The sequence below is a fragment of the Miniopterus natalensis genome, chromosome 12 (assembly GCF_054644295.1).
Source record: "Miniopterus natalensis isolate mMinNat1 chromosome 12, mMinNat1.hap1, whole genome shotgun sequence".
NCBI classification, from domain to species: domain Eukaryota; kingdom Metazoa; phylum Chordata; class Mammalia; order Chiroptera; family Miniopteridae; genus Miniopterus; species Miniopterus natalensis.
The window spans coordinates 23,524,433-23,547,272 of record NC_142092.1 but is presented as its reverse complement, the minus strand read 5'-3'; the positions used below and the strand labels follow the sequence as shown (position 1 = coordinate 23,547,272).

General features: G+C 36.9%; 1 protein-coding gene across 5 annotated transcripts in view; it reads right to left on the bottom strand.

Annotated features, from left to right (window-relative positions):
* NFIB (nuclear factor I B) overlaps positions 1-22,840 on the bottom strand; it is a 222,057-nt gene that overhangs the window by 73,126 nt on the left and 126,091 nt on the right. For all 5 annotated transcript variants that reach the window (XM_087822657.1, XM_016214290.2, XM_016214297.2 and 2 more), the window contains exon 3: positions 17,242-17,295. In XM_087822657.1, the coding sequence (XP_087678783.1) occupies positions 17,242-17,295 (54 nt within the window). The remainder of the gene's footprint in view (positions 1-17,241; positions 17,296-22,840) is intronic.

Sequence of the window (22,840 nt, the reverse complement as noted above, 5' to 3'; positions counted from 1 at the left end):
CTACCACAACTAACCTTTGGTGATTTTCTGGTAGTTGTTTTATAAGACATAGGTCTATCTTCAGGTTTTAAACTTATCTGAACTGCCCATGATTAAGGATAAAATTGTGATTGTGAAATAGAGATACTAAATATTGTGAAGATAATGATTCTCTGCACAGAGGCTAAACATCAGCCTATAGCCAAGGTTAACATTCTAGTATTGATTTAGAACTAGGAATTCTTCAATATGAAATGTAAATCCCTGATGGTGATCTGGTAAAGACAGAAATTGTATGACTTTAACACACACTGATAGTTATTAATGTTATTTGTGTTTTTAGTATTTTCTACCAATCCATTAAGCTTATTCATATATGTGTGTGTTTTTATAAAATTGATATCCTGTTCTTTACTAATTAATATTGTCTCTTTCCCTTTAGATTAAATAATTTATCAAAAACATGATTTTGCCCTGGCCAGGTGGCTCAGCTGGTTAGAGCAGTCCTGTACACCAAAGGGTTGTGGGTTCATCTCCCAGTCAGGGAGCATAAGAGAGGCAACTTATAGATGTTTCTCTCTCATATCAATGTTTCTCTCTCCCTTCCTCTCTACCTGAAGTCAATTTTTTTTTTTTAAAAAGCATGATTTAAAAAAATATTATAAACAGCACTGCCATCAACATCCTTGAACACAAACCTTTGTCTGCAGTTCTCACGATTTCCTTAGAATGGAGTTCCCAGAAGTGGAATTATGGGGTCAAAGGACATACACTTTTAAAGCTCTTGGTAAAAACTGTCAAGTTGCTTTTGACAAAGGTTTTTGCCAACTCATACTCCCTCTACAGATCCTGAGTGTGTACATATCACCACCCTGCTGGAGAACTACATATCACTCATATTTGTAGTGATTTGTTTTTAATTGTGCAAGTTAGTTGACAGAGAAAAGATATCATTATAGTTATAATTTTCATTTATTTAATTATAATAAAGTTGAATATTTTTCAGATGCATATGCCTTATTTATTTGAACATAACATTCAAAAGAAAGTAAAGCAGGAATTGTGTGAGCAGGAACATTTTATTCCTAATATTGATGAGATTATTTCTAGAGTTTCACAGTCAATGATAATGTTAGCTATTAACTAATGATTGATTTCTTTCTCATCATTTTATATATTCACTTATTCCTACTTTTCTCAAGTTTTTACAATTTTTCTGATCAGAATTATTATCGAATATTATTAAATGCTTTTTTGACATTTGTAGAGATTCCCCATTTTTTTCCTCACAGCATTTATTGGTGCTATATATTACTGAATTCTCAGGTTAAATTATCTTTGCTTGTCAGTGGAAGATAACTCTTTTAAAGTTACTGTTCAAGTGGTTTGCTAACAGTTTCTTCCAACTTCTTTATATGTAGTTAAGAAACTTTTGTGGGAATTTTTATATTTTATTTGTCAAGTTTTCATACTAGGATTATATGCATGTTTCATAAAATGGTTTGGATAAGTCATTATTTTTTGTGAAAAAAAAATTAAAAGTTGTTGAAAGTTTGGGGGGAAAAAAAATCACGGATAAAATCATCTTCCCAGAATGTATTTCAGAGAAGCTTCTTAGACACCTTTCAGTCTTCCTGAAATTCACTCTACTCCTATTTTATAGTCTTGAGACAATTTTACCATATATTTTCCAAGAATATCAATTCATTCCAACTTTTTAGTTTATTAGCATAATATTTTACGGTTTACTAAGTTGGCTATGTTTATTTTTACAGTGCAATAATATATATTAAATATATATAATTACATAATACTGTAATTAATATAATTATATTAAATTATGTGAAACTATACTAAGAAATCAGCTCTACCATGTAAACCTAAGGCAAATTAGGCAACTTTTCCACACCTCACATTTCTCTTCTCTAAAATACAGATGATAATCATAATATCTATAAGTCAATATGAAAACTGTATATTGTTGTCAAATAATAATAAAGACATTTCAAGAGAGGGAAAGGGAAGGTAGAACTTCCAAAGTAACAGAGAAAACAAAACACAATGACTAGGAACTTAATCAAGACAGCAAAAATAAGGACATACAATGTAAAAAGAAATTAATATAAAGGAAAATAGAAAGAATAAAATCAAGTATATCAATTATTACCATAAATGTAAGTGGACTGAGTAATCCCCAAAAGACAAGTAGATTAACTCAAGCAAATTAAATCCAGCTATTGTTAAGAACACAAGACAAAAAGATAACAAGAATAAAATGTTGAAAACAAACTAGTAGGCAAAGAGAAATCAGGCAAATTCAAACAAAAAGAAAAGTGTCAATCAGCAAAGGTAAAAATGGAGTTTAAGGTGAATTACAATAAATAGAAAAAATTACAAAAAGATAAAGGCACAATTAATGAAGAAAAGAAACTGCCAACCCCACATGCACCAAACAATATTATCGGAAAATGCATGAAATGAAACCTACTAAAGTACAAGAAAGTTGAAAAAAATACAAATACCCGGAGAGAAATTTTTAATACATCTCTTTTACAACTGAACATGACTATTAGACAAAGACTAACTTTATATCATTCAAACACAAACAACCTTTGTTGTTATGTCCACAGAAATTTTATAAAAACTGACCATGTCTTTGACCAAAGACTAAACTTTAAAAAAATTCTTCCAAGTTTTTAGACTTTTTCAGGTTATATGGTCTCATCTTGGGAAAATAAACTAAAAGAAAAAAATAAAGAGTGACCAATTTTCTGAGCTACCTGAAAAGTATAAAACGAGCCATGAATCAATCGAAGAGAAAATCAAAAGAAAAATTATAAGCTATCTAGAATGCAATAAAGACAAAGGGGCTAAAGAAAAGAAAAAAATTAGAAAGGGAATTAAATATAAGAGCTAAAATTTGTAAAACCGAGGGGTATTTAAAAGTAACAAATAACAGTGTTAGTCGAAGCTGATAAGCACAGCTTCCAACCACTCCCAATGCCTGCTGGCTCTCATCTAGCACGCCTCTGGGATGGAAAGGTGGGTTCTGCCCCCCCAGCATGCAGCATCCTACCAGCGGCATCCTACCAGCAGTACAAAAACACCCTCACTTTCTACAACTCGAGGCTCGGGCAGGACAGATGAGACCAAGTTCACAAAGTGCCTATTTACAGGGCTAAGGAGTCAGGCTCTAGCCCAGAGGGGAGGGCTTTTGTAATTACGTTAGACAATACTGTGAGATGTCTTCCTGTGCTCTCCCTCCATTTCCTAACCCTGCTGTGCTCTGGGTTTACGGCCTTTTAAATGGATATTTTAAAAATCTCTGAGCCTAGGAGATGTTAGTGGGGCAGAATAAAACTTGAATATTTACAATTTCCCAGGGAATCAGCACTACTATTTTTTATGAGATAAAAGGAAAAACACCACTTTTACAATTCATTCCAACTACACTAGTCCTGTAGTTACGGGATAAGCCTCCAAGACTCTACCAAGTGGTTGTCCTTTGGTCTCAGTCTCAGTGTGTTTAGAAAAGGCTGCTAAGGTTTTACATATCCTTGCGGAGATTTCAGTGAAGGGCTGGGAGAATGTGACTCAGAAGTGAGCCAGATCTTGAACACTGTCTCTGGCCAGGCACTGCCTTAGATGTCAGGTTTATAAAGGAAGAGCACAATCCTCACCTGAAGTAGTTCAGAATTCACTAAGAGAAACAGACAAGTAAACAGAGATAAACATGCAGCCAGTGCTGTTATGGCACAGCTGTCCTGCAGAGAGGGTCTGGAGAAGTCTCACTGAGATATCAGGGCAGTACAGACATTCTAGGCCTAGAAATGAAACATCGACCAGACACTGGAGAGGCACATGGCTAAGGCCCAGTACAAGGTCCAGCCGGGACCATGTCAGGGAGGGCCATGTTAGATGCCGTGCAAAGGGTTAGACAGCCTGCAGTGGAAATCTCTGCAGTGTATGGAGGGGATAAAATAATCACATTTGCATGTTATGAAGATCACCACAGACTTATAATGAATATTTCACAGGGATTATGACCCAAGGCAAAATGCCAGCTACAGAGATTAGAAAAATAATTCAAAAATCTGGGTGCTCTAGTTAAAAGGAGAGAATGCAAACACTAAAAAAAAAAAAAAAAAAGTAATTCATTAACATTTAGCGCCAACTAGTTTCTTTTTTTCCCCAAGATGAAACTACTTTTTTTTTTCCAATTTGAATTTCAGTTGACATTTAATATTATTTTATATTAGTTTAAGGTGTACAACCTAGTGGTTAGGCATTTATATACCTTACAGAGTGATCACCCTCCTGGCACCACACATAGTACCCACTGGCACCCCACGTAGCTATTACAATATTATTGACTGTATTCCCCATGCTATACTTTACAACCCAGTGACTATTTTGTATTAATCCGTACTTCTTAATCCCTTCACCCTTTTCAGCGACAACTATCTTTTTAAAATATTTTGCCTTCCTCATTGCAGAGTAACCCCATCAGTGGCCTTTTCTCACCCATCTGCCTGTTTTTCTACATGCTCTCTCAAAACCCAGATACTCCCTCCTTCACCTATCAGCACTATGTAAGGCAATGCAATTCATGTGGGTTGCTCTGGATATCAACTGCAACGTATCAAGTATAAAACAGCAGAGTGCTTCAGATCCCGATAAACATGATCATATGTTATAATCCATCTTCTCCTTACTGGTCTGCTTAAAAAGGAGCTCAACTCAGAAAATGACTGCAATCCAAAACATCAAATTTTGAAACTAAAATTCCACTTCATTAAAAAAGAAGTGCCACAAAATAAACAATGGAGGAAGAATCTCACATGATGTCACTCATCATATGAACCTGCCAGTGGCCTCTGCACGTCACCAGAGTAAAGCACCTCATCAAGACACAAGGGTACTCGGAGAAACGCACAGGGACACTCACAGCCCTCTCCATGTGACTGTACCAGGCGTTATCTGGAGCCCCTGCCTAGTTTCCCAGAGGTCACTAACCCCCAAATCTCTACCCTAGCTGGAGTTCCAGGCCTTTTTTACCAGGTGGTTCACAGGCACCAAAAATACAAAAACCCACAGCTTTATTGAGATAGAACTGAAATACCCTTTTGAAGTGTACAATTTATAAGCTTTTAGTATAATCAGAACGTTGTACAACCATCACCAGTATCTAATTCCCAAAAATTTTCACCATCTTCAAAAGAGCCATGTGTCCACAGTCACCTGTTCACTTCCCCCACTTCCAGGCCCTGGCAACCACTGCTTTCTATATTTATGGTTTTACCTGTTCCAGACTTTCATATAAATGGAACCATATAATAATGAAAAAAATACATCATGTCCCTGTTTGTTTCATGTCATTAACAAGTGCGCTTGATGGTTTTAATGAAGTTAAACTCAAATCTGAAAGTTAAGTGGTTTTCTTGTTTTTTCCTCCTGAATGCCATGGGGACATGGATATGTGGGGGGTATCTTTATTGGGACCAAGAATTAGAAATATTTCAGGAGGAGTGTGCCCCTAGTTGTGTTATATAAAATAAAATGAATGAGCACAAGGTCTCTGACGAGCAGCACACAAATCAAAAGACCCAAAAGGGTTTATAACAACTCTGAAAAATCAAAACCTGATTTTTTTCTTAAATTCTTCTTCCATCAATGACATTATTATATAAAAGCCAACAAGAGTCAAATTACTCCACAAAGGTAATTGCTTTAAATTACTTGATATCTTGATACTCTTTATAATTACAGAAAGAGAAAGAAGAAATGAGATTTTAGTGGATTTGCCTAATAATTTTAAATCACATTCAATAATCCTATGAGATAGAAACAATAAAACTCAGGCAGTTAGAGAGAGAGGGAGAGAGAGAGAATAGGTTATTTTAGTATTTTATTCCACTTGCAAAATATTACTATAGAATTGACCCCTCTTTCCCAGCATGATGCTCCAATATGCAAGTGAGGGTCCCCTAGGTGCCCTTGTACAGGACAACACATCCAGCAAGCTTAGCTTTTGCAAAGTTCAGTGACTTTAACTAGCCTGGAGCAAGTCCACTCTTATCCGCGATACAGAACAATCCCAGCTTCCCAGCTGTGAGGAGGAAAACGCTTTGCATTATTAAATTGTAGCCAGATGCTGCAAAAGCAGACCTTGTAAATAGGGAGAAGGAAAAGAATTTAAATTGAGAGGAAACTTCAGATGCAGGCGGTCACTGTAAAAAGAACCCAAGATGCCTGAGCGAAAGAGCAAGGACAGAAACTCTGTGGAGCAGTGGACACAGTCGCGGTGTAACCCGAGGTGGTTAAGACTGAGACCTCTTGGCACAGGGGGCCTCGAGCCTTCCCTGTGAGCAATGTGGACATTCCGCAAAGAAAGAAAACTGCGTTAGAGGAGCGACTTTTAAGATGTAACAAATTGCAGCCTATAGAAGTGCAAGGCCTCTTGAAAGTTTTCTGGAACTAGGTGCAGTATAAATTAAGTGCCTACATCAATGTATTAAAATTTCACCTGAACTCTGTGTTACCTTAATGACATCATTTCAGATGCCACAAGATCCTGCAGTACAGTTAGAAAGGTAGGAAAAATGAAAGCTCAAATAACTAACTATGGCCCAAGAGCTAGTCCTTTGTCTCACAGCTTTGTGAAAGGAGTGTATCTACTGTGTCTAAGTTACACTTGTGACTGTAACCAGTGGGCCCCTGACCTATATAAATGCAAGGCACATGACCTGGAGGAAAGTTGGGGTAGAGAACGAGATGGGGCTACTAAGGTCTAACAAGTCCAATAACGTGGTGTAGAGGAAGCCCTCGCCTTCATCAGTGCCCTGACCCACAGCCTAGAAACCTCCCAGCTGACATCCCTCCCCAAGCTCATCTCCACTGAGGCAAGGGTCACTAAGGATTCACATCCATCATCTCCTCACCCTCTACTCACTGCCCCTTGTCCCACAAGCTACAGCTGTCACAACTGCCCCCAGGGACTCAATGTGGCACCCTCTGTGAGTGTCAGGAGACCCAGACTCGGTTCTGCTAAAAACCTCAACAAAAAGATTTCTCATTTCTTTCTCTTTCATGGCAATGCAAATTCACAAACACTTAGTCCACACTTTTCGCATTTTATCACAAAGCAATGCACCACAATGAGCTGTATTATTTATCAGGGGGGTGGAGTGCCAGGCAAAAGGTAATAATACTGTACTGGGATTACTACTGACTTAAGGTTTTGACCCATGCAAAAAATGAGTTTTAACCTACAGTTGTCAATAACTAATTGAGACCTTGGGCAAATCACTTAACCTCTTTGCCCTGTTTTCATAAGTAAAGTGGAGAAGTTGGCCTAACAATGTCTAAGTACTGACATCCTGTTTTCTTGAGTAATGTTTCTAAGAATGTGTCAAGGAAAAAAAAAGATATTGGATTATAGTAGTAAATTAATCATTTTAAAAAATTTAACTGTCTACTTAGGAGGAGAGATGTGTAAACAAAGGTTTACGATACAAAACACCAATCATAAAAGACACAGAGTTGCCCAACCCTACCTAGGGTAATCTGATAAGATGAATGGAATAGTTTGGACAGAAAGGATGAACAAAGCTTGCAGGGTAGACTTGGCAGCCCTGGCAAAGGAGACAGCATATCACTGGGAAGAAAGGAAAAGGAAGGGAACTTGGTATACTTGGTATCTGAACAGCATTTCAAGCCATGCCATAGAGCATGAGTATATAAGGAGTGAGCATCAAGAGCTTTTAAGAAAGTCAGGTTCGTGTTTTATGAAGTGTACTTATTTATAGCATCTGAGGAAGAAAGAGTGAGGAAAGAATAGAGGCAATCCTAAGGTCTTTGCACAATTTCGGGCAAGAAATAAGGGTAAAGGGAACTAAGAGGTGGGAGTGGATTCAAGAAACCTTTAAAGGAGACGACAAATGAATTCACAGAAGATGAGAAAGTTAGAAGGAACTCATGAGCTGCTCTAACCAACGTGTCTGGGTAGATTCTGGTAGCCCCAAGATATCTTACACAGAGAAACACTCAAATCCGATAGAAAAGAAAATGAATTGAATGAGTTATGATGTGAGTTACCATGGGACATATAGGGAAATGTGACCAAAAAGTCGTTGAACACATTGGTCTGGAACACTAGAAGAGAGATCTGTTCCAAACATATCTAGGAATAACAAAAAGTGATTGTAATTTATTGTTTCAGATCTTATATTTAGGTCTTTGATCCATGTTGAATTAATTTTTGCACATAGGGACAAACTGTAATCTAGTTTTATTCTTTTGCATGTGGTTTTCCAATTTTCCCAGCACCTTTTATTGAAGAGGCTTTCTTTTCTCCACTGTGTTTTTTTGCTCCTTTGTCAAAAATTATTTGCTCTTGGCCTGGCCGGCGTGGCATAGCTGTTGAGCATTGACCTACGATCCAGGAGATCAAGGTTTGATTCTCGGTCAAGGCACATACCCGGGTTGGAGGCTCAATCCCCAGCAGGGGGTGTGCAGGAGGCAGCCAATCGATGGCTCTCTCATTTATGTTTCTATCTCTCTCTCCCTTTTCCTTCCTCTTTCTGAAATCAATAAAGATATATTTTTTAAAAAAACGAGCAAGCCTGGTTCTAGTAGTTTAAAATACATATATATATTTGCCCATATACATATAGTTTTATTTCTGGGCTCTCAATTCTGTTCCCTTGATCTGTGTGGCTGTTTTTCTGCCAATACCATGCTGTTTTGGTTATTGTAGCCCTGTAGTATAATTTGAAATCAGGTTATGTGAAACTCCAGCTTCATTTTTTTTTCTCAGGATTGCTTCGGTTATTTGGGGTCTAAACTTACAGATCTTGGTCACAGAGAACATTTTATGAATTTCACCCCAAAGGTAAGGGAAATGAAGACCAAAATAAGTGAACTGGACTATATCAAACTAAAATGCCTCTGTACAGCAAAAGAAACTGACAACAAAAAGGCAATCAACCAACTGGGAGATTATATTTACAAACAAATATCTGTATATCCAAAATACATAAAGAACTCGACACCAAACAATTCAATTAAAAAAATGGGCAGAGGACCTGAACAGACACTTCTCCCAAGAAAACACAGAAATGACCAATAGATCTATGAAAAGATGCTCAACTTCACTAGCTATTAGGGAAATGCAAATCAAAATCCTGTCAGTATGACTATGATAAAAAACAAAAGACAAGTGTTGTGAAACATGTGCAGAAACTGGAATCCTAGCGCTCTGTTTGTGGGAATGCAAAATGGTGCTGCTGCTATGGAAAACAGTACGGGAGTTCCTCAAAAACATTGAAAATAGAACCACCATGTGATCCAGCAAGCCCACTTCTAGGTATTTATCCAAAAGAATTGAAATCAGGATCTCGAAGAGATTTCTACATTCCCATGTTCACTGCAGCACTATTCACAATAGCCAAGATGTGGAAACAAATTAAATGTCCACTGACAGATGAAGAAAAGGTGGTGGTATATACATACAGTAGAATACTATTTTGCCATTACCCACCTCCCCATCCCAAATAAGAAAATTTTTGTAATATGCAACAACATGGATGAACCTTAAGGATATTATGCTAGGTGAAATAAACCAGTCATAGAAAGACAAATACTGCATGATTCCATTTAAATGAGGTATCTAAAATAGTCAATATTAAAAATAATAATAATAATAAAATAGTCAATATCGTAGAATCAAGGAGTGGAATTTTGGTTGCCAGAAGCTTGGCGGAGGGGGAGATGGGGTGTTACTAATCAACAGGCATAAAGTTTCAGCTGTACAAGATGCATAAGCTCTAGAGATCTGCTGTACAACAGTGTAACTGCAGTCAACAATCATGTACTATATGCTTTAAAATTTTTTAACAGGATACATCTCATGTTAAGTGTTCTTACCACAATAAAATACTTTTCTAAGTAAGGAAAAAGTTATAAGCATGGTAAACTCAATCAAATTAATGCTCAAGAATATGGAAGCAGGAATAGAATGGAAAGAAACCAACAGACTCCAGTGGCAAAAGGTCATGAATTTAGTGAGAATACTTTCAGTGACAGAAGCCCAGTTGCAGAAGTCAAGAAAAAATTTTAGAGTCTTTCATGTCATGTCATGAAAAAAAGAAAGATGGGAAACTTGAATAAAGGGACAAAGATACATTTTAAAAAGTAAAATAAGTTGCTAGGATGAAGAAAAAGAGTAAGGAAGATAAATGGAGAGGGTCAGGAAGAGTTAAGGGACAGAAAATTCTCAATGGAGACAGAAAAGTTGGTAGCTTCAGAATAGTACCACCACGGAAAGGCAAGTGGAAAAAATATTTAAACAATGTAAATACAAAGGACTAAGAGATAAAGCCTTGCCAGGAGAAAAGCAATTGGTAATGATACATCTGTGCTATTTCTCATATCACTATTAAAAACTGTAACAAAATTTCATTCTACATTTCCTTAGATGTCAAAATGCTTAGAACAAATTGACGATCTAAAAATTATAATTCTCTTTCACCATGAAACTTGAGAACATCTGTTTCTTTTGCCTCTTTTATATAATCTCCAACCGAATCTAATGCCTTTTATCTTGATTTGTAACATTGTCTATGCCATTTTATGTCTTTAGAGGAGTTCAGGGTAAAAATCTAATATTTCTATTTGGTTCCACATCAAATGATACTTCCTGCAGGAAGTCTTCTTGGTCAACTCAGCTGGATGAGAAAATAGTATAAAAAGTCCTCACTTTTATCAAGCCAGCGCTACTCGCCAGGTATGCTCTCCCATCTGATGCTGACAACTGGCCTGGATACAACTGACCATTCTAAATTCTAAGGAACTTGTCTGATTTGCTCATGCACTTCATGGCCCTCATGATCATTATAAAACATGGAGCCTTGATTCAGAGGGAAATCTAATTTCAAAGTTCATATACTTTCCATTCCACCATGTTTCCTACAGTGGCTGGAAATCATTTTTCACAGCTTTGAACTCCCACGAAACTTGAGTTGCAGCACTAAATAATATTTAGGCACACACACAGGATGGGGCAATGGTAGATTTGTAGTTGTATGTGAAACACAGTTTATTCTTGTATTATTATTTATTAATTATTGTATTATTTTCCATATGAACTGTAAACCTACTTTTGCCACACCGTGTGTGTGTGTGTGTGAGAGAGAGAGAGAGAGAGAGAGAGAGAGAGAGAGAGAGTGTGTAACACATTGTATATATTTAGGAACAGAAAAGTTTGGGGAGGACAAGGCTCATGTGTAATTCATGTTTTTATCTTCTGCAGCACCTAGATTAATGCCATACACACAATAGATGCTCATTAAATATATTAGGTGAAAAATCCAACTATTGACAGCTCTTTCTAGACAGTCTACTGTGCTTGGTATGGAATGGTGTATATTCCCAACTCCCCAGGAGCAAATGACTGTCTTACTCTTTATTTTGAGCTCACTCAGCAGAAGTTGATCCCGCCCTGTCTCCTAGAGTGCCAGATTTAATTCTGAACTTAGCAACCAATGGATACTCAGTTACTATTATTTCCTTTGGAGGCAGGTATGCAAAAATCTTCTTTCATAACCTTATAGGATATTACTAAATTATCTTTTTTCCCTAAAACTGAATATTGTAAGTAATTAGACTGGAACCACTACAGAGGCTGGGCATGATGCCAGCTGCTACACAGATTAACCTTTGAGGGGTGGGCTGTACACGAGTACCCATAATGTAGCCTGGAAGGATAAGCAGCTGAGGGCTATGTACCCCTCTAGCTTTTTAAGAGTAACTGGTGAAGAAAACACTTCCCTCATCCTCTCCACCTTTACTCTGAATTCTATCGTAAATTGGAACACTGAAGAACTTCACTGAATGTGATTTAAAAAAAAACAAAAAAACAACAACTCAGTGGATAAAGAGGAAAAATGTTCCTGAAACAAAATCTGTTAAGAAAAACAATCCTTCGATTTTAGTACTGACTTGCACAGACCTCATTCTCAAATTACTTAAAAGCTTTACCTACAACTTCAGGTCTTCCCACCATTAACCAATCCTTTTAGTGTCTTCCATTGATACTGCTCTGAATAGAAAGCCTGTGTATACTTTGTTGCATATTGTTTAGTGCCAAAGTTTAAAATTACTTCTAAGTATCATGAAATAGTGAATTTTCCCCTGTGAAAAATATCTTGATTCTGGTAGATGCAATAAATGAGGATATGAGAAGCAGTGGGTAAAAACTTATTAATGGAGGAGTAAACAGGCTATGGTTTTTTAAAATAAAGTAAATTTTCTCTTTTCTTTGACTCTGAACACCATCTCCTAAGATAAAACATGCTCTATGACCTCTGGCCGGGTAGCTCAGTTGGTTAGAGCGTCATCTCAATACGCCAAGGTTGTGGGTTAGAATCAACCAATGAATGCGTAAGTAAGTAGAACAACAGATCAATGTCTGTCTGTCCATCCACATCTCTCTCTCCCGTCCTCCTTCTCTCTAAAATCAATAAAAACAAAAACAAACCAAAATGCTCTATGAAATCCTTCAGGGCCCGTGCAAATACATCTGCCTTCATATACAAATAAGAAAAAAAGTTGTAGTATTTTTGTAACCAGTAGAAAGTAGTATTAAGTTTGTCCCAAATTCTAAGTTTTGAAAAAAAAGTGAAGATTTAAGCAAATATGGGCCCTAGTGATCCCAACAGATGACAACTAAAGTTGCAGATGCAGAACTCATTTCCTTAATAATTACTTGGTTGTTTTCATTAGTTTTCACGACAACCCTCTGTTGGTTTCATTCTCAGTATCTATAAAACAGGGTTGGGGAGAGATCAACCTCAGAATTTTTATAACTTAAAGATTTCTTAAGTACAAGGAGAGCATACGGCTATAGTTAAGAGATACTCCTTGTTTAAGTTATTCACTTATTTATATCTGGTTCCATCTTTGTTCCAGAGGACATAAGGTGGCTTATTTGGTGTGCACCCAATACATGATCCTAATGGTTCCTGGAGGTTTTGCCAGACTACATGCAAAAGTCAACACACAAAACAGCACAAGCACACTATGAAACTTGAAAAAGAGAGAAAAAAGAAAGAAAAAAAGTAAAGTAAGTACCTGTCATTCCAAGTAAGAAAGTTACTGTTAATGATACTTGGACTGCCTGGTAAGCTTAAATGATACAATTTGCAAAAACTACCGTAGGAGTCAGTGTTTCTTTGTTATATTTGCTGCCATATGATAGCACATCACACAAGTACAGCCTTCCCGGACTCCAAAATAAGGTTTCAGCTCAAACTGACTTAAAGGCAAAATCTAAGGCCATCAACTTCTAGATGGCTTGTTCTCCTTGGATATTAAGCACCCCAGCATAAGCAAAGGATTGAGATTGGGAAGTCTAGAAGGTCATAGCCCAAGGAAGGTAGAGATGTAAAATAATAGAGCAAGTCAAAGCTAATTTTAAAATATTATAGTCCAGCCCAGCCAGCGTGGCTCAGCGGTTGAGCACTGACCTAGGATCCAGGAGATCGAGGTTCGATTCCCTGTCAGGGCATATGCTTAGGTTGTGGGCTCGATCCCCAGTAGAGGGTGTGCAGGATGCAGCCAATCAATGACTCTCATCATTGATGTTTCTATCTCTCTCTCCCTCTCCCTTCCTCTCTCTCTGAAATCAATAAACTATATTTTTATACAAATTTTAAAAAAGAATATAGTCCAATCACACATTTCCCAATTACTTATTAGAAATAAAGTTATATCTAAATCTAAGTCCATAGTTAATGGTTTACCCTTGTTTGGTCCACAACAATTGTTTCCTAATGTTGAGAGAGGACTCTTACAGTTTTGTGGCTTACAAGGGATTAATTTGATATTCAGAAATAAGTAGACATACAACTTCTGAGTCTATCATAAACAAGGGAAATGTGCATCATAAAAAATGAAGTGGCCTTGTGCTTTTTGACCAAAAGAACAGTGTCATGTCCTTGAACACCATCAAAATTTTAGAGCATCTTAGCTCTGAAAAGATTACGAGGCCCATTCCCATCACATAACAAAGCAGCAAAACAAAATATTAAATCACAAATAGTATAAGAAAATATCATAAAGACTACTTAAACGCATTTTAAAATAACAAAATCTACTTAAGTACTTTTAAAAATATCAACTATATCAAATGTCCCTCCTCCCGAAAATGTGTTGCTTTTGTCCACCTGTGCTTAGTTCATTCACTGAAGACTAACTCCAGTCAAGAAAGACAAGTTAAAAACTAAAGGCATCCATACTGCAGTTTGGAGAGCTTCAAGGTCACCCTGCAGAAGTTCAGAAGTTCAGAGGAATCAGCAAGAATGTGGTCTCCACGTCAGACAGTCCGTCTGATGCTGGAGAAAAGCCATACCAGAGGGGGGTTTCAGCTTAGGGGGAGACACAGGCATTTATACTGATAGGATGACCAGATGGGATTCCACCCTCATGTCAACAGTGAGGAATGGATGTCAAAGAGCCTTTATCTCTAAAAGGGCTTGAATTTTTGCCATCTCTTCCCAATCTGTTAGGAAATAAACACAGGAGTAGATGGTAGCGATTGTCATGGGTTGCACACCTCTTAATGGAAAACTATCAGCGATAAGAAAGTGTTGACCATCAAGGTGATCTTTTCCAAAAGTTTAACTCCTCTTTATTATAACAATACAAGCAGCAAAGTGATTTGTTTGCTTCATTGCTTATGGTAGCAGATTTTGAATTCTCCCATAAATGGATTGTGCCTTCTCCAGACATTGAAACTCAACTTTGGAGATTTCACATTTCAGCCAAGGCCAGAATATAGAGATGAAAAGGACCTCCCAAAGATGAATTACACTCTAAAATACCAAACATGCTTGCACTTATGAAAAGAGCTTTTAATAATAAGTATAATTTATCTCAACTGACTGTAATACAAAAACCTTAGTAAGCTCTGATTTTTCACATTTCAAATTAGAAACTAGTCTATGTTCCTAATAGCTTGATTTATATTTCAAGGTATTACAGAACAAATTTTTAATTTCATCAGAAGAATTCTCTAATAATCTCTACAGTTCATTCCATAATACAATGATATACACAAAGCATGTTAAAATGATGGAATGCTTCTGAATCATCAAAGAAAATTCTAATTATATTACATTTAATTCTGGTATTATATATGTTTTACTATATTCTAACTCTGAAAAACTGGTAATCAATGTATAATTTATGTATATACAATATTCAACAACCCAGTTTTAGGACATAGTTCTCAAAAAGGCGCAATTTCCAAGGAAAATTTAAAAGGAAAAAAATAGGTTTGATTATTTCTGTGTGACATACTATATGCAAAGAGATAAATTAAGGGATGCTACACTAAATGCAGCAAGAGAAAAACGTGACCCAGCTTCTTGACATATATTGAAAAATCGAGTTCTGACATTACAATCCAAAGATTCGTTCAGCTCAAGTAAAGAACATTCATTTTTAAGTGAGCATAATTCTTTCTGTACATGTTCAGAAATGCATTTCAAACAATAACAGCTTTATTAATTTCAAATCAAGCTGTCATTCTAATGCAAAGAACATATCCTTTATTTAGTCTGACTTAAAATACTTATCAACTCTTTTTCTATTAAAGGGTTCTTTTTCTTCTTCCATTCTTTGTAAAATGAGCGAGGGAGCTTTTAAAAAATGTTTGGATACAATCCACTTTTGGCTGTCATGCTACACAGAGAAAATATTAGTCGACTAAAAAGAGGAAATTTTTAAAACATTACAACCTAAAGAAATTTTCTCAACTTCAGAAAATTCTGACAAAATTTATTATATTCTAGGTAGTTTTTCTTTTTGATTCAAATTATCCAGACATGCAAAAATAAAATAATACAACTGAATTTTACATTTAAAATTGTTCAGTTTTTAAAAAATGTTTTATCAATTTGAAATAACATTTTAAAAAACTTGATGAAAGTAATGAAAAATGAACTTAAATCTACATTTGTAAATATACATTTAATTAGAACTTTTTATCTTTGAAGTATATACTACTTTTGTCAAACAATATGATTTTGTACAATACAGAGTAAGTTAATAAGTAGTTGCAAAAAAATAATTCTTCTAAGATAAAAATACGATCAAGACTCAGAGAAATAATTCTGTTTTGACTTTGCATTTTTATTTGACTATTTACTTGCTGTAGCTTTCTAACATAATTTAAAACAAGACTGGTCTGACATATTTTTTTTGCAGTTCTGGAGTTCTTCAAGTATTTCAATCTCGCATTAGCAAAGCATTATAACAAGGAAGATCAAACATTTAAGAACCTAAAACGAACTACCTGAGGAAACGTGTATTATTATTTTTTATAATTTATTTTGTTTATTTTCCATGAAAAATACAGATGCAATTACTTGGGGAGGTAGAGGGCATGAGTGGTTACTTTGGGTTTTTTTGTTTGTTTTGGTCTTTGGTTTGTTTTGGGGTTTGGGGTGGTTTTTTTTAGTTTTATTCTTAGAGCACTCCTTTACAAAGTTACAGATATAATTAAAATTTTTACGATACTGAAATATTAGAAATTCTTCTTTGCACTAGACTTATCTCATGTGAAAAGACACTCCTCCTAAATCAATATCAAAATTCTGTATGTTCAGAATTAGGAACAAAACCATGAAGACAGCCAACTTCTAAAAGCCCATTTTCAGATCTGGAACAACTTCTGAAAATAAAGAGGATACTTGGCATACGTTATACTAACGGAAAAGTTCGACTCATTATTTCCTGATTCCAGGAATCCAATCAGAACCTTATGGTATAAAAACTCGTTCGCAAAAATCCGTCACTGACAACATAACCAACCACCACCACAATCCCCTATACTAAGAGTATGGAAATTTTTTACTTTTTCTTGTGTTTTTAAAAAAAAAGATTAAAAGTGTATTTTGGCTTTTCAAAAACAGCAATGACTTTTAGCACCTGAAAGATACACAACTAAAATACATGCACATTCATTTTCAAAGAAACATCAACAAAAATGAAAACGCTGGTGATTACGTAAATACTGATGACGCCCGTATAGAAGCATGTGCCACGGTGAAGGGCCTAAGCAGAATCACATCTTGTCCTGATCATACCTGCCTCCAGAACAAAGTAGGCAGCTGACCAATTACGGGGTGTTTATCTATACAGTGGTACCTTTGTTCTCCTACAATGTCAGATTGCAAACGTCCTGGAACACATATTTACCTGGAGGATTCTTGGCAGGATCATTGTGGCTTGGACTTCCTGATTGTCCAGAATCTGTAAAGAAATCACAGAAATGTTTTATTTTTAATTTGTTTTCAAAGAATTTCACAATCCTCAGAAGGACTATAAGAATGTTTTTTAAGGCAGAACAATGAAGTTGAGTGTTTAAATAAAGTATACTTTCCCAAGCCTTTCGGCAGCAACGTTTTATTTATCAAACTAGATGAATGTCTATACATTTTTCTATGTTAAGCGGGGGGGAGTATTGCTCTTTATAAGATTCTTGGGGTAGAGCAAGGCATTTTTGAAACAAAAGGTCTGGCAATAAAGGTGGCTTGAAGGTTGGGCCTGTCAGCAGCAATACGAAATACACCAGATAAACCCCCTAAAAACGCAATCTGAGTGTAATTAAACATGCTTTAAAAAACCTGAACATGTTTTTATTCAGTGATTAAAATACACAGAAACGAGAGTCCGTTTTTCCAGGATTTCATGTGTGTACACACATATCCGCTCCAATAAATCCCCCAACCTACTGGATCCAGGCCCAGATTTGTCTGCACCCCTTAATAGCAATCGATTCGCAAACACCAAGAAAAGCACAAATTACTAGGTAGAAACCAACACGGCTTTGTGGAGAGCAAATTGTTGGATCAATTTAATTTCCATCTGTGATAGACGGAGAGACTGCAAATACAGAGGACAAGCTACAGTGTCGTGGACCTGAATTTCCCCACATTATCCCTCACCCATGCTACAGAAAGGACCTTGAAGGCAACACTCCTGTTAGGCAACATAAGCCCTAACTTGCTCCATGTCCCCTCTTTCCTCCATGTCCCCTCTGCATTTATCTGTGTCATTTGCCCCAGATTATTATGCACCTACTGGCACATCTCTTTGTAAATTCTCTGACTGGTTCTAGTACTTAAGTTCTGTCTCCCAGCTAGGCGGCATGCTCCTCAGTGCGGACAGAGCCTGTGCTCCTTTTGCGTGTTCCTCAGTACGTTGTTGGTGGCTGTGAACGCACTAGGCTTTCAGTAAATGCCAGAGAAACGGGCAGCTCAGACTCAGCGGCCTCCACTGCTTGCCTAGAAAAGGCAATTTTGAACTTGAGAGTAAATTTCAACGAAATCTGATAGGTGGGTACAGACACATCTGTCTCTTCCCTGAAACCTTGCCACTGTCCCTAAGCCAAGGCAGGGCTCCAGTGTTATTTAAGCAGGAAAATCGTCTGCTGGTTTTTTCGGCAGGGTTATTCTGCTCTCCCACTTAGATTAACACACTGCGATTGCTGCTTCAACTATTCAATGCAAGGACATCCTGTTAGTTTCTTTCTGTATAAATCTTGGTTATTTATTTCTGCCCTTTGCCTCATGCCTGCTAGATCAGATTTTTACTCCTTCGTTCCACTTCCTTAATTGTCATTCCCTTTTTGCTCTAGAACAGTTTCCATGTGATCTTAGCAAATATACTTAGTGATTCCCATATTATCCTCTGATTTATTCTGTTTTCCCAAAATGGAAGTAAAAAACTGGTAAAAACTACCCCTTCAGGTCAAGTTCTGGCTAGGGATACCTCTCTAAAAAGCTTGTCTCTCATTTCCCAATTATTCTATTACTTCTTCTGAAATTGAGGTGAGATTCAGTGATTTATAACTTGGGAGATCATTCTTTCTCTTTCTACATTCCTGTAAAAGATGGTACAACACTGGCGACTTTCCAGGCATGGAGCATGATAGTTACATTAAAATGATAAATCATATTATTTTGCTACAACCTCAGCTATTTCTGCCTTGAGCTCCTCTGACAAATGACCCTCGGTATTGATACTACATTGCAGCTTAATTTCTCAAGTGACTCTAACATTTTGAGGAGTTCCTATTTATGCATATTAACACACCCATGGACCTGAGTCTCCCCATGTTTTCTTTGTCCCTCTAAAGCTGCTGCACAATTATGGAGGTCTAGGCATGCATCCCTCAAGGTGGTTAATGCCACCTTCGTGATGACACACCACAAGGCAGGTTAAGGTTGTCATCAGAGGACAGGAGTCATAGACTCTACATGAGCCTTAGCATGTATAGTTAAAGCAACTTCAAAATGGCATCACAAAACTGTTTCCCAACATCTGGTTGCTACAACTTGGTCCAGAAAAGTAAAAAATGAAGGTCCCTTCCATTCCTAAGAAAGTGTTCAGTTAGAACAATGGCTCCCCCTGTGACTACAATATCCCACATGGGAAACACTATTCTTTTCTACTACAGATTACCCTTTCCCCCCATTTCCAACAATTTCAGACCAAACTCTTCAATTGAAAAAAATATAATTACTAAAAAACCCACAAGCATTTGAGGGAAATCTAAAGTAGACCCTAAATTTGAGTCACAAACTAGTTTTTAATAGGAACTCCACTTACTAAAATGATCTGGCATTTACTGACACACATGGCAGCTTTTCCCTCTAACTGCAAAGCCTGTGCCTTCTCATGAGGTACAATGGCATAAACCAGCTCCCATAAAACATAAAGGAAGGCCCCATCAGGGAGAGAGCTAGAAAACATTTACTTCTCAGACTATAAATCCTAACACTATTATCTACTCTTAACTCTTATGTCACCTTATATCGGTCACTTAATTCCAAATGCTGGAAAAGGAAGTAACCAGGGAGTTGCGCTTGGCAGAGAAACCAAAAATGAACTGTTACTGTGGTTATCTTCCGAAAAGGAATCATTCAGACCACATCTAAAACCCTTCCAAATTCACCATCCAGGTCAAATTACCCTATGTTCAAAGGTTTTATTTAACCACTTCCATCATTTGCTCAAGTCCTGCGTGCGCGCGCGCGCGCGTGTGTGTGTGTGTGTGTGTGTGTGTACTTAATGTGTTATAGTGAATTCTAGCTCTATCCCTCATGAGTGTGATCTGGTGCAAAATTACTTAACTTTTAGAACCCTGGGATCTTGATCTTTAAAACTGTAATACCATCTATGTCATAGAATCACTGCCAAGATTTTGTTATTTAAAACATCAAGCAATGGTTAGACGCATTCCACACAATCAATAAATGAAAGATAATATTAAACATAGAGGCCGAATTCAAAAAATGATTAATAGTTTGAATGGACTAACTTTCAGGAAGGAAGAAAGGAGGCGTCCCTACATTCTGTCCATCCCAAGACAAGCATCTAAAATTGTCTGTAATGAATCAACTGAACATAGCATGTGCTCTCCTGAGAATTCCTATGTCAATGCTTCAGTCCCACTGTCCCCAAAACAGAGAAGTCACATTGCTGTTGACAGGATCCCAGGACCTATCATGCTCAAAAAGCAGTAGACACCAGCCATCTGATAAAATTACCTTCCATAAGACTGAAATCTTTGAGGAAGAAGGCTGGTAAGGATGGGGTTGTGAGTTGCCCAGCACACTGGGTCTTCAGAAAGGAGATTTTGATTCAGTAGAAAAACAAGAGAGGAGAATGGGTCTTGAAGGCAGCAGATCTAAGCCAGTCCTCTGTCATTCCCTACACACTTCATTTTGTCTTTCTTGATCTCAATCTCTGTTTTTTTCCCTTTCCTTGTTTGTCTCTTTCTGACTTACTGCACATAATGTAGAACTGAAATATATTTTGTACTCTATACTTATGACAACCTCATATTCCCCATTCTTTATTTTTAAGTGTGAACCAAGCATATTCTATTTCTTCTTCTAGGAAAAGATAGTTAATGAAGCTATTTCTAAATTACTACTCAATCAATTCCTCCTCCCTTCGTTTATAAATTCACCAGAAACTTATTAGAAAAGGTTCCCATCCCTACATGACCCTTCCCAACTTTTCTTCAATCTTTTTCTCCACTCCTTATTAAAAAGCCGCAAATCTTTCATGGCTTTTCTAATATCTGAACTTTACCTAAGGAATGACCAGGTTTCCCTAATGAGACAATTTTACAGAAGATCCTGGGATACTTCAGGGATCTAAATGATTTATCCAAAGTTAAATGGCAACTATTAAAATGTATGTCCTCTCCATAGGCCACCCATTGAGACACACTGCCTCTTGAGTGGTTATGATGCAATCTTAAAATCACGCAAAGTCAAATGATCTTTCAGTAGATTAAATGTTTCTGGGAACTTGACCTTCCTCTAACCTCACACCATTTACCAATACATTCAAAACATTTTTCACAAACTTAAAACAAAAAATACCTTTAGCTATTCTTTCTACCTAGATTGGAAATAATAATAATTATCACTGAAGTCTATACACCAATTGATGCTTTTAAGAGAGGCCAACTCCAAATCAAATTTAGTTTGGATTCTCTCCACTAAACAAACAACACTCTAATGTTTTACTTATAAAATGTTTGTCAAATATGTAAGATAATAAGTAATGATCTGTTAAATGTTTGTTTACTGAGCACTAACTTTCTGGGGGGGGGATGAACTAAATTATCTGATGTGGGTGGATCATCAAAACTGTGAAAGATTTTTTGAAGGTCGTTAATGTAAGCATCAATTAAATGCAAATCAGTAAGATTTATGGAGCACCTTCTACATTCCAGTTTTTGATGTTTAGAACATAATAGGTTCTCCATAAATGTGTTTAATTTTCATTTAATTTGCAGTAATAACCATTAAAAATATTGTTTTAAAAAGAATATAAATTCTATGCCTTCTAGAAGCTCAGAGGCTACTCAGAGAGACAGAAATGTACAAATTTTTTAAATACACTATGATAGGTTCTATAAATGAAAATATATCAAGAGGGAAAAATTGGTTCTTCCTAAGATGGATGGGCAAGAGCATGTCATAAAGGATATTAGCGGGAAGTAACCTTGGGAACAGGGTCTTAAAAAATGAACAGATCCCCTATCTTTCTAGTACATATCCCACTCTGCTACCAGGGTGATCATTTTAAAACCCAAAACTGAGTAAGTAAGCTACTTCTGTGCTAAAACTCTTACATACATTACAAATACCAAGCAAAAAAAATTCAATATTTTTAGTCCATTCAAGGTACCAGCCCCTACCAATACCTGGGTCATACCTTAGCAGTTTGGTTACCCACTGTCTCCTGAGGCTTTGCATGCAGTGCCCCTCTTTTTTCCCCCTGAAGTCCTCCCTTTTAGGGCTCAACCCTTTTAGATTCAGAACTACATGAAGATAGGGATGCTGTCTTAGTTGGTCCTATGGCCCTAATCTTTGGTATAGTGCCTGGCACACCTGGTTGAGGAAGTCAAATGAATGGAAAACAACTGGTCTGTAAACAACAGAAGTGCTCCAAGAAGAAAGACCGGGCGTGTCCCCTCTCTGCAGAAACATACATCAGGAGTCAGACAGACAAACCTTTGGTGACAAGGAAAGGGAAAAGAACAATTCCCAGGGCTGGGTCTCAGGGCCTCATGCAAGGCTCAGTTCTCCTGCATTACTTTCTGAAGGAGTATTTGGAAATGGGAGGGGATGGATAAGAGGTCCTATGATAAGTCAGAAATTAATTTTTCGCTCTCTCCTACAAAGGGAAGAGATGCTTGGTGGGGATCTAGAAAGCAGCCCCCCCGTGTGCAAGCAGGAGGATGGGAAGCTCTTAATGAACTTTATATGTA